The 12032-nt window shown below is 43.5% G+C and overlaps 5 protein-coding genes across 5 annotated transcripts; 2 read left to right on the forward strand and 3 right to left on the reverse strand.

Moving 5' to 3' along the window:
• Nucleotides 1–1431: 1431 nt before the first annotated feature.
• BJ212DRAFT_1487397 (uncharacterized protein) lies at nt 1432–2353 on the reverse strand (the record flags this gene model as incomplete). Its single annotated transcript, XM_041341276.1, has 2 exons — nt 1432–1854; nt 1910–2353. The coding sequence occupies 2 exons, from the start codon at nt 2351–2353 to the stop codon at nt 1432–1434; spliced, it is 867 nt and encodes a 288-aa protein (XP_041186250.1).
• A 2115-nt stretch (nt 2354–4468) lies between these two features.
• BJ212DRAFT_1285933 (uncharacterized protein) lies at nt 4469–4651 on the reverse strand (the record flags this gene model as incomplete). The annotated part of the gene is made up of 1 exon (XM_041331915.1): nt 4469–4651. A coding segment is annotated over one exon (183 nt), but the record flags the coding sequence as incomplete, so codon positions are not given.
• An 831-nt stretch (nt 4652–5482) lies between these two features.
• On the forward strand, nt 5483–5698 carry BJ212DRAFT_1225958 (uncharacterized protein; the record flags this gene model as incomplete). Its single annotated transcript, XM_041329453.1, has 1 exon — nt 5483–5698. A coding segment is annotated over one exon (216 nt), but the record flags the coding sequence as incomplete, so codon positions are not given.
• Nucleotides 5699–6379: 681 nt separating this feature from the next.
• On the forward strand, nt 6380–9268 carry BJ212DRAFT_1304861 (uncharacterized protein; the record flags this gene model as incomplete). Its single annotated transcript, XM_041333686.1, has 8 exons — nt 6380–6482; nt 6545–6611; nt 6642–6797; nt 7032–7070; nt 7243–7688; nt 7920–8693; nt 8749–8897; nt 8957–9268. The coding sequence occupies 8 exons, from the start codon at nt 6380–6382 to the stop codon at nt 9266–9268; spliced, it is 2046 nt and encodes a 681-aa protein (XP_041186253.1).
• Nucleotides 9269–10165: 897 nt separating this feature from the next.
• On the reverse strand, nt 10166–11343 carry BJ212DRAFT_1230859 (uncharacterized protein; the record flags this gene model as incomplete). The annotated part of the gene is made up of 3 exons (XM_041329494.1): nt 10166–10431; nt 10523–10921; nt 10974–11343. Coding segments are annotated over 3 exons (1035 nt in total), but the record flags the coding sequence as incomplete, so codon positions are not given.
• Nucleotides 11344–12032: the final 689 nt, after the last annotated feature.

The following is a 12032-nucleotide window of genomic DNA, read 5'->3' on the forward strand; positions in this document are numbered from 1 at the left end:
TTCTTGCTGTTGACAACGCTCAACCGCTGGTAGAATTTGCATGTTAAACAATGCCTAGTAAGTCCCCGACTGTCAGTTGCTCTTTCCCAGGAGCAACCTGGAGCACTGCATGATATCATCAAATATACAATGAATGATAGATTGAGAACAAGCCATAGAAGCTTGTTGTGCATTCAACTTCAGCTGCTGTGACTGTACTAGTAGTCCTCATAAAAAGTACTGCTTACCATCACTAGTAGTCACATTGTACTGGTCACTACTACTGAATCAGTCACCATAAAAGTACCAAGAGTAGAACATGACAACTACCAGGACTGTTGAATGTTCAACAGCTCTGCTAGGCTGCAGAGCTAAAGAAAGAAAGAGGGCTCTGACTCTCTAAATTGTTGGTTGAAGTGTGCCAGGTGATACGTTCGACCCTTAGGGGAAGCAAAGAAAGCAAGATCCATGAAGTGATACCAGGTCAACTCTGGTGAAGCGCACTGGGAGTGTGTAGGAGTGTGAAGCATGGGAATAAGGTGCACACAGTGCGCGAACATGTAAAAGATGATGATAGGCTGCTGCTGAAGACTAGGGCAACAACTCTGATAGATGCTAACTCATGGTGATGGATTCTGACTACTAGACCACTACTGACATGATGGTGGTTTATGTATCTGTGGTGGTGGTAGGTATATGAAAAACTTCCTAGGCAACAGGTAAGCTGTGCCTAGGCACGCTCCCAGGGCTCAGAAGCGAATCAGGAGTGCTCTATGTATGTAAGTAAGGTAAATAAAGGGTCCATGATGAAACATAGTGTCATATAATGCTAAATATGGTCTGATAATGAAAATAAATAAAAGGGACTCACTAGGGAACTGGTTGGATGATGGATGGATGCTCCAGGATGCTGTGCAACAAAGTGCAACAAAGCATGGGAAGAGTGTGCTAAGTGCATGTGCAGGAATGTGTCGCACCTCTGGCGCGTTTTGTGGGACAGTCATAGATAGTGAGTTCCACACTGTACCTATCATCGTGAGTCGTAATATGGGCAATCTACACCTAGAGGGATCTCATTCTCTACACTGTGTCCTCTGGGAGTTTGGCAAGTACTGGTAGTTGAGGCTTCTTGACTCACTTTTTCAACTGATGTTCAAGCTTGGTTAAGGCTACTACACTTCTCCATGGTATCATTTAAATTGCCACTTTCCCAACAGTCCAAAAATAAAAGATACATGCATTTTAGAGTCAATCATCTAAAGGCTATACTTCTGGCATAGTACAAGATCAAGACCTGTGACCAACTCATGGAGATCATCTGCCAGATGACGGTGCATATTTACAACAGTCAACAGAATCATCGTCACACAAGAAAGTATCAATGAACAACTTCTACTTTATCATGATCAGTATTACAATTTGAAAGACCAGTATGTTAAAAATTGCCTCACCTCAATCATCAATGTCAAAGTCAGAGGAAGCTGAGTCAGCATGAGATTTCTCTTTGGACTCAGAAAGACACGAAGCAGCATCCTCAATCTGATTGAGGGTGGAGTTGGCAACAGAAAACGACCAAAAATTGTGACTGTATGCACCAATGCAGAAGTCTGCATCAGCATCAAGCTCCTCCACACTACATCCAACCAAGACCCTCCAGAGAATGGAAGTCTCTGTGATGCTAACAGCATATTTTGCAAATTCCTCTTTGATAAGCATTTCATGAAGTTGCTTGTCTTGGGCCCTCACCTCAGCCACCCAAGCCATTGCCAGAGTACACAAACACTTGTATTTGCAATCAGCTTCCTTTGCAATGAGAGCTTGACTGATGATATTCTTGGGCATGAGTTTCAGGCACTGCATGAGGATGTCTTTGCCCTGATATTAAATGCTTGTCAATATTTGTAAAATGGCACATGTTAGACTCACATACCTCTTGGATATCTGCTAGACTCATATCAGTCTTGCCAGATTCAAGACACCTTCGAGAAAACTGGAGTTTCAATGCATTAGGCAGCAAACCATGGGACTGCTCAAAAGGCCTAAACCTTTTCTGTGCACACTCTGCAAGGCTAGGCAGGCAGTCCATTATGGGAGATATGCACGGGAATGCAAAGAGCTTGTTTTCTGAATCAGGAGAGGTGTTGTCAGATGAGGGTGACCGATGATGTTTGGAGTGTACTTTGAGCTGGGAATGTCCTATTGTAGGATGGCCACCATGTTTTTGAATCCTGTCATTGCTGTCACAGTAACTCTGTGGTAGTTCAGGTGGAGAGCTAGGTGGTGTCTGGATGAGCAACCAAGTAGGTCGAAGTTCATTGCTGCTATCATGGTCATGACTAGACTTTCCAACAGAGCTTGGAGGAATAGGCAGCATGTGACACACTATGCATGATTGCTTGAGGTTACTTCCTTTGAAGTCAAATTTCAGCTGCCTGGCAGGTTCATAAACTAGTCAGTGGAGTTTGAAGAATGGTGAGAAGTACTAGTCCATTTACTTTTTAGTGAACTTTTGGCCCCAAATCATAGCATATCAAGTTGTCCAATCTGTGTTAGGAATATCAGTTGGAAGCTGTCTGCTGTAGGAATCTGAAGTTGTGTCTCTTCTGTTTCAAGCTTTGTGTATGCACCATATCTGGGACTGAACTCATCTAGGACAAGTTTGACCACTGGCATGGTTCAGGTGGTGCACCATGACTTGACTCTCATATCGGATTTGGAGTAATCAATTAGATTCATGTTGATGAAGTGGTGGCACAACTTGAAGTTGAGTCAAAGTTGAGTTATCTTGAGTATGTGACTCCTCATCATCATGGTGGTTGTGATGTCTAACAATGTTAGCGCAACCATCATCCGCGACAGTGGCAAAACTGGCAAGCCTCAAAAGACAAGTTCCAGGTCGCTGAAGTTGAGTCAAGGCTTGGATGAATTCAAGATCATCATCAAATTCACAGAAAAAGTTACTTACACAGCACAGTACTAAGTTCAATATTATCGGAGTCAGTGACCATGTACAAATAATCAGACAGTCACTTTCTGCAGAACTGAGTCAGTCTGGGAATTAGCCAATCTGTGTGAGGTCTGTACAGACTAGACTCTGCATGCAGGTGTTGTAGTTTTGGAGTCTTTTGGGATTTTCTGGCCAGTGCACCCAAGGTTACACATCTGTGTGCCATCTTAAAATATTCGTATTCACCACTGATTATTTATATCAAGAAATTTATTGTGGTGCTCAGCCAAAACAATATGCAAGCGCATATGACTTCAATCAATTCCCTTTTTTAGTCGGGATTCACTGACCTTGCTGGCACATGACCAGGTTCCTGTGATGGCATGAGTTTTGAGTGAAAAACAGAGCACAAAAAGGAGCACAGTGCTCATGAATTAATGATAGCAAGTGATATGGTAGTTGGGACATGATTAACAACAGTGAGTTGTAAGTAATATGCTAAACAGTCAGCTGAAGTTTAAAAATAATTGCAGTGTTGATGGGAGTGTCATTTATCGCAAGAGATGTGGTCCCCTCATGCACTGTGCCTTGTTCATGCCTTCAGGAGTTGGGTGTGTCCAAGTTCAGCCTCTGGATAGGCTGTGAGGAAGCATGCCTCATTTGACTCATACCTAGAACTGAAACAGAAGGTGAATGGTACTGGAATAGCAGATACCAGCAGAGACTTACTGATTGATAAATTCTAGCACAATGGTTGCCCTTTGGTGGTGCTTTGATGCAAACCATCTATTCATGCCTTGGTACCACTCCCTTGGCCAATCTTTCAATGGTGTTGTGAGTCCTCAGTCCCAATCACCAACTAGCCAGTGCTCAATGATCTCCTTCCAGGATTTATTCTTTGGGCTGGAAGTGCCATCAGGATGAGCAACTGGGACCTGAGGGATTACAAGACTAGGTGTAGGGAGTTTCTGCTGGGAAATGGATGCTGTGGCAGGGACTTAGGGCTGTCGTGATGTGTTGGAGGTGGACAGGGCTGTAGTAGCCATTGGGCTGATAGCAGGTCTGTGTGAGAGCAGCTGTTGAACTGTGCCAATAGGTGGAGGAGTTGTTGTGGGGGAGGCAGGCTCAGACATTGGTGAAGCAGTGGCTGGAATCAAGGTGTTGGAGGGCAATAGCTGTGGTACAGGCAGCCTGCACTACAACACTTGTTAAGGAGTGCATATCATTGCACAGGCCATTGACATCTGCTGCAACAGATACATACACCATGCGAAGCTCCTCTGTGGAAGCTGGTCTGGTAAGTGCATGTTCACCGGCAGGGGAAGCATCAGCATCATGGGAGATGGGGGCAAGGGCATTGTTGTAATAAGTCTCATATGCATATAGTTTGTTGAGAAGGTATTGAATAAGTGTATCACACTGAAAATAGACACAACAAAGGAAAAAATAGCTGTGTCAGTCAACCATCAGTTGTAAACACAGGAAACATACATGCTCACCATCAGCTCATCCACCCCATCAACAAACTTTTGCAAGTGTCCATCATTGACCTACTGGAGCAAACATGAACCAATGTTGTGTACCTCCCTGATGAAAGCAGTGAGTAGAGAAGTTACCATGGATACCAGTGCCAGTGGTAGACTCATTGATCCATTTTTGTATGGTATCATGAGAGATCGGCTGTCCAGGATGCACAACACCATTTGCACTCATGGCAGGGAAGAGAAGGCCATTTGGCTGGGGGGGTGTCCATAATGAAATGATTTGAGCCACTTGATCCAAACCATCATCTAGAAGAAACTGTCACATGCTGGTGTATCAGGACATGGATATATCTTGTAGTGATTTGCTGGTAGGGTCATTAAGTTAAGTCATGCACTATCAGCTCCAATTTAATTCAAGCAACTCACATCTCAAATCTGCTTCCCATTGGCCTTTGTCTACCTTCTTTTGCCATCCTTTCCAGTTTGTGAGAAAGATCTCAAAGTTCAATGTGCACTTACTCAACATCAGTATCTCATTTGCAAGGTACATCTTGAGCACACCATCCAAAACAGTAGTATCAAGTGAGATGTCCTTTCATTGCAATTTGACAAGCTCAAAACACCTACAGATATAGCAAATCAGATTGGTGCAAGTACCACAAACAAGCAGGATTGCACCTGGTCCATAATGTCTATCCATTTGATGTGAATGTGATTTGCTCGAGATGGCAGGTGAGTTTTGTCCTCATTTCTAAGCCTAGACAAATATCTGAAGGCTGAGCACCATGCATCACCTTCTGAACCATCTGCAGTGCAATATCAAATAGACATGCAGCCTGGTACCATCAGAATGCCCAATCCATATAGTCCTTTGTCATTGCCATTGAGTGAGTCCAATCTCCACCCTCTGCACTTGCTTTATGCTTGATTGATGACAGCACATCATAGATATTTGCAGAATTGGTGGGGTTTCCTTCCCAGCACTGTTTCACCTCATTCAAATGTCATTTGCCATGATAGGTACATACAGTGCTACATTGTTGGACTGATCGCTGGTGCAGCCCCCCATTGATTTGTGATTGCAATTTGTGCTTTAATGGACATCCAATATTTGGTGCAGTCTCCTGAACCTGACAACAACTTACTCACATCTATTGACAGATCACTCACACTATTTCATGATAATAAAGATGTTATCATGACACTAGGCACTTGGATGGGTGTGAAGAGAGTGATTGACAATTGGCACATACCCAAGCTAGAGCTCATGCAGAGCATTACCACTAGCACATGCCAAGTTGGTGCCCTCATCCAGTGGTCTGCAGACACAACTGAATATGCACACATCTTCAAAATCAAGGACCCAGCACAACAATGATTACAATCCCCAGATCTGTTGTCACTTAGATTGAGAAGAGAAACTGCATCATTTTGCAATTGCTACATCTCTCAAGAGCTCTCCCACAGATCCAAATCTTGAAGAACTCTGTGAGGATGAAGGAGATGAGGACAAGGACAAGGACAAGGAAGAAAATGGGGAGAATGATGAACTGATGGATCTGTGAACTGCACTCTTAGAGGAACTGAATCACACGCATACCACTTCCAACTACTTCAGCAAATAAGAATGTCGGCTGCTACAAGGCATGGAATTCCTCAGGCTCACCCTCCTCATACATTCCTTCCTGGCAGCACTGCTGTTCATCTTAATTGTAACCCCACCTACACTGGCTTGAAAATTGACGAGGTTTCTGATCAATTTAACATCCTGGATCTGTGGCATGCTCTCTCAGACTTCTTTCAATGTGATGTGAGGAATGGAGATGGAGTTTTTGGAGTGGGGGTTCCAAGAAGATCACTGATTGACTGCCCTCTGAATATTCCTTTCAAACATGTTCAAGTATGGCATACTGTTTGCTTGCAGCAAGCTTGTCTTCATGATCCAAGTATTGTTTTACCTGCACAAACCATGCATGCATCTCCTGCACACCCTGGGTGGCCAAAAGGTCGACAAGATGTTGCCATTTTCAATGTCAATAGTGCGCATGATTGGCCTGAGCCAGGGTTAATGGGTGAGCTCTTTAGTAATTGTATACATTTTGATTGCCACTGACACCTTTCCCCTCTTTTGAAGGTCATGCTGTCTGTGAACTGCAACTTATCATGCACCCAATACCTCGACGAGGCTCACATATTACATGGTGTGATTGATATCTTTGTTATGTGCGCAGCTTCAAGATTGGTGTGGTTGATCCTGTCACCAAAATGCACACATTGACATGCACAAAACATGTCAATGGTACTCTGGTGGGAGATATCGTTCCTCTAACACAAATTCAAGCATTCATCAGCATCATCCCAAAACTTGGTGCTGCAGTGGATCCTAGGTTGACTAAGTCTACTTCTGCACATTATCATTCCTCATTCTATTTGAATAAGTACTTTGATAAGCAAATTTATGATAGCCTGTACTATGCATTGCAAGGATAGTTACTGTTTGCTCATTTTGTTTCTTAGTGATATCATAGTTGACATGTACCAGTGCTGAGAAACCCCGAAATGTGATTGGTGAGGAACCAATGCCCATGCATTGCCTGCATTGCTTGCACCCTGTCCACTAGTGGAGGGAGCGCTTGCTTAATAACTATTCAGACAGACAGGTGAGTTGTTGTTGTAGAATGCACTGGTCTGCAGTATTCATCACTCCATACTAGTAGTAGTAGCATTGACTCAGACAAATCCAAAGCAAGATGCCCATTCAACCCACTTGCTTGCTCCAATGTCACACCCCACCACATTGTTTGACCTTTATCTCTGTGGCCCTTCACTCAGCTCAACAGGCTTCCTGCCCGAGGGTGGTTGCACCTATGATCTTGTCAAAGACTTACTTAGATCAGAGCTCAAAGGCTATGTCATCTTCGAGGCTGACCTGAACATCAAGAATAATGCTAGCCTTTTCCACCAACTTGTTCCTGAATCTTCATTGAAGACCAGACATATTGAACAGATCAAATATTATGGTCGAACTAATGGACCACTGGTATATCTTCAAGGAATGTGGAACTTCGATCACAAAAAAAGGCCTAAACTCACTGATCAGAACAACAACTCTGGGTCAGGCAACTTGGATGATGAATCTGGTACCAGCACAGATATTGTTGACACAGATGCTGAGGCCTTGGATTCTGAATGTTCAGGGATAATCTCCCAGAACATGGATGGCACCTGGAGTCGTGATGAATATGATGGCACTGCAGAACCAGGATCAAAGAGGGGATGTAAGCCCTCATCAACTGAGAAAGACTTGCAGTGCCTCTTCAAAGTTGTTCAGTACGCCCTGTGCTGTAATTCAAAAATTCGAGTCAAACCTCCCTTCCAAATATTGAACATTGAATGATACTGGTCTGCAGAGTTTGCTAACTCACTAATACTGGACCCTTACAATGCACAAAAGCCTGACATCGCTTTATTCTATTACAAGAGTAAAGATTATGAGAAAACATGGACAGACGTCCTGAGCTTTGTCAAGCATATGACCTCTGACTTCAGCAAGAGGCATGACTTAGGAGTGTACTGGGGGTCTGCCACTAAATCATATCTCATCATGCAAGAACAGCCCTGGCATCACTTCATCCTCTCATTCTCTATCTGTGCAGAACAGCTTCATGCCCATTATTGCGACCACTCAGGCCTCATCATAACTCTTCTGACTCCCATCCAATCCTCACCCTCTTGTGTTGCTGATGCAATAGCTGCTCTCTTGTTAGGAGATCTGAGTCTCTTGGATCTCAACCCCACAATCCATATGTGCATCCCTTCTTGCAAGGGTACTCACACCAACCTAGCAGTGGGGGCGATCAGTTGGGTAACTAACAATTCTAATAACAGGTACTCAATTATGGCTGTTCTGTGGAAGAGCCAGGGTCTATTTTGTCATGGAATGGCTTGCTACCGTGTTCGGGATCCTGTAGATGGGGAGTACATGATGAAAGATTGTTGGGTCGCTGAGGTGAAGAGATACCATGAAGTGGATGTCCTTGAGAGGGTCAAGGGCATCCCTAATGTGGTCCAACTTGTAGACCATTGGGATGTCCAATTCAATGGGGAGCCTGACTGCACAGCCCACATTTTGGATGGATATGGTGCCCTGCTTGGCAACAGGCTGGACAAGAGGTTCTGTAACAGGTATTACCAACACCTTCTCTTGACCCCATGTGGAGATCCATTATGGGATTTCAGCTCCAGAAAGGAGCTGATTTGCACCTTTCGTGACTTTGTGGTTGGTGAGTTCAGTTTTATGTGCTTGGTTTGTTGTATCATCTCACATTTTATCTATAGCTCATGAAGCAATGATCCAACAAAGAGTTCTACATGGAAACCTTAGCCCAAACAACTTTGTAATTTCTGAAGGCATCGGTTATTTCATTGATTTTGATCATGTGTCAATCATAAAGGAGGGCAAGACATTCACAGTTTCATTTGGTACTGTAAGTTTGAATGTGAAGTTCATTGTTCTTGCTGTTGATTGCTGAACTCAGCATTTCAGGGAACTGTACCATATATTTCTATGCACATCTTGAAAAAAATGTCCAAGAACACTGACATCGTCAAGAAGTCAAAGACAACCATCAATGCAAAAAAGAGCAATAGCAACACCAACAGCATTGCTCAGCTGGAACTGGTTGAGCACAACTCTGGTGACAACCTTGAGTCTCTTTTTTACATTTTGTTCAAATTTGTTTCCAAGTATGGCAGGGCACATGGTACACTCACTCCAACTTGGGATAAGACAACTATACTGTGGGCAGATGCCTATGAAAATTTGGGTGCTACAAGCACTTTGGTCACCCCATTTTAGGTACCTCTTAGGTTGTATTATGTCTATAGCAGTAAAGGCCTAAGAGGTGCTTTTGGGGAGGTCCGGCCCATGTTCAAGGGTATTTCCCTGAATATATAGGGACCAAATGTGATGTATCAGGAATGGTCCAAGGATCATTATAAAAATCAGGCAGGAAATACCACAGATACATTGGGATTCCCTGTAGCAAATGGGTGTCAGGGGTCCTACCATGGCTAAATTTTCATAATAAATTTTCGAAATTGATAGCAGGATTAGGTGCAGGTAGAGCTCATGGTACCCATGGTTTTACTGTGCTAATGTGTAAGCTGAGATGAGAAAATGATGGAATCACTATCCCTGGTGAATAGGCAGGATCTCCAGTCTCATAAGATGCTGGAATCACTGTATCCCTTGAGTAATATGAGTATGGGTGTACTGTGGGTACAGATGTGGGTAGACCTCAGTCCCTGGGAAAGACCAGATTATGAGGGGAAAGACCATTGGTACTTTTCACCATCATTGGGAAGGACCAGATCGTGAGGGGAAAGACCATTGGTATAATTTATACTGTTTGGGAAGGAGCAGAATGTGAGGGGAAAGACCAGCTCACAAGGGGAAAGACCATATCAGGAGGGAAAAGACCACCGGTATTTTTTACTGTCAGAGGGAAAGACCAGATCACAATGGGAAAGATCATTAGTATGTTTTAATCTAACTGGAAAAGACCAGATTGGAGGGAAGGACCATAGTTACTTTTTAATTTGCACTTATCAAGAAAGACCAAGGTGTTGTGCACATATTAAAATTATTATGTAATATCTATATGCAATACTATCTCATAGGACATCTTGTAGGGGATGATGGCATAAAATCATCTTCAATGTCATCTAGGTCATCATCAGGGTCTATATCATACCTATACTCATCCACCAATGCAATGTCTTCAATTGCATCCATCAGTTCATCATCTCCAATCTCACCACAATCTGAATCACCCTTGTTATCCTCTTCCACAGGTCCTACACTCTGGTCATCCTCATCCCAAAAAGATGGCTGCACCTGTTCATGTGTTGCCTGAAGCAAGACTTCATCTGAAGGTCCCCAGCTATCCACAACTGACCAGGCACATGGAATACACTGAGCTTTTCTTCTCCAAACAACACAGATGTTAGCAAGCTTATCTGCGTGTGATGTGAGGTGGAAAGTCAACACAACATCCTCTGCTACAACATGAATTGAGAACAGACATGACATAGGGTCACAATCACACACCTGCATTTGACAAGGCATCCTGTATACCCTCCCACTCTGTCAACATCCACTCCTGCATAACAGACCACTCACGCATCAGTTGAGCCTCCTCCTCAAAGCAACAATCTACTTCAAGTTGCAACTGGATACCGTTTCTGATGGCCTCATCTGATAACCACGCTGGAGGGTTGACAGTGGCATTGTCAAGTCCAATGTCTTGCCAGATATTGTTGTCGACATTGAGTTGGAAGATGCCATCATGCAGAATGGAGTGAGGGGGGATAGCAAAAGGTGGTGCTCTCCATTGTCGTATAAGCGAGCATATGTGAGAACACAAGCCATTGTAAGTCGAGACTAACTTGAGAATGCCAGGTTTGCAATGTTTGATGGAGTGTTGCATATTTGCATGAAGTTTTTCAGCTGTAAAGACCTGAGATTTGTCATCCAAGTGGTGAAGTATAAATGAATGCACCATTGATAGATGCTCTGTACAACCTCTTGAGTCTCTCCAATTCAAACTTCTGTTGATGAAGACGGTCCCAAATGCGAGTTTTCACAGCATGAGCATTCAATCTGGCTGTGAGATAAATGTCCTTCTTCATCTTCTTGAGTTCAGCCTTATCTTCCACTCCAAGTGCAGATCTATGATGTCGGATAGTGTTAGTAACTTTGGTACATTGCGAACGAGCATCAATCAGCTGCAGATTGAGCTCGACCATGTCATCAACATGACCACCATGTAACTGTGCCTCCAGTTTGCAGACAGAAGTGTTGTGTGCATCTAAAGTCTTCTCCAATGCAAGAAGAGTGGTAATGACCTTGGCTGCCTTGTTCCTGGATTGACCTAGACACTTCAGTAAGACAACAACAACAGGTAGGTATCCTCTTATGTGGAGTGGGTCTTGTCTGGTGTGCAATCTGAGCCTTCCACTCCGCACAAAGCATATCCTCGTCAAGGTCCAAGTCTTGTAAATCAACTGAGTACACAGCACCATAGCTACATAAATGAACTTACATGAAATGAGAATCTTTCACCTTTTGCCAATCATTTGCCCCAAAGCAAAGTGGGCAGTGTGAACAAAAGTATTCAGTAGGTTGTTCAACTGCCATTGGTTGCAAACAGATCTTGTCCTTCCAGGTGTCAGCAATAAGATTGGAGATGTGATCACAAGCTAAAATGGTCAACACCCAGTACCAGTGAAATGCATTGGAGAAGCGATGGTACAGGCTATGCTAATACAAGGTTAAACATGCTATGTACATGGAGGATCAAATGCTAACCATCAATGTCAACTTGTATCCCATTCCATCTAGAAACATCTCTACTGCATCACACCATGCAGTATGGTTGGGGGATTGATGAATGAAAAGAAGGCAGACAAACTCTAGAACATGTAAGTCCACTGCAAGTGAGGGAGCAACAGGAGCACATGGGAACAGCCCATGATGAAGGAGCTGGAGAGGGGCAGGAAAACAGGGGCACACAATGATATTAATTTCTGACAGGCCTATAATGTACATTAAATTAGCC

The sequence above is a fragment of the Suillus subaureus genome (assembly GCF_016647635.1).
Source record: "Suillus subaureus strain MN1 chromosome Unknown BJ212scaffold_80, whole genome shotgun sequence".
NCBI lineage: Eukaryota > Fungi > Basidiomycota > Agaricomycetes > Boletales > Suillaceae > Suillus > Suillus subaureus.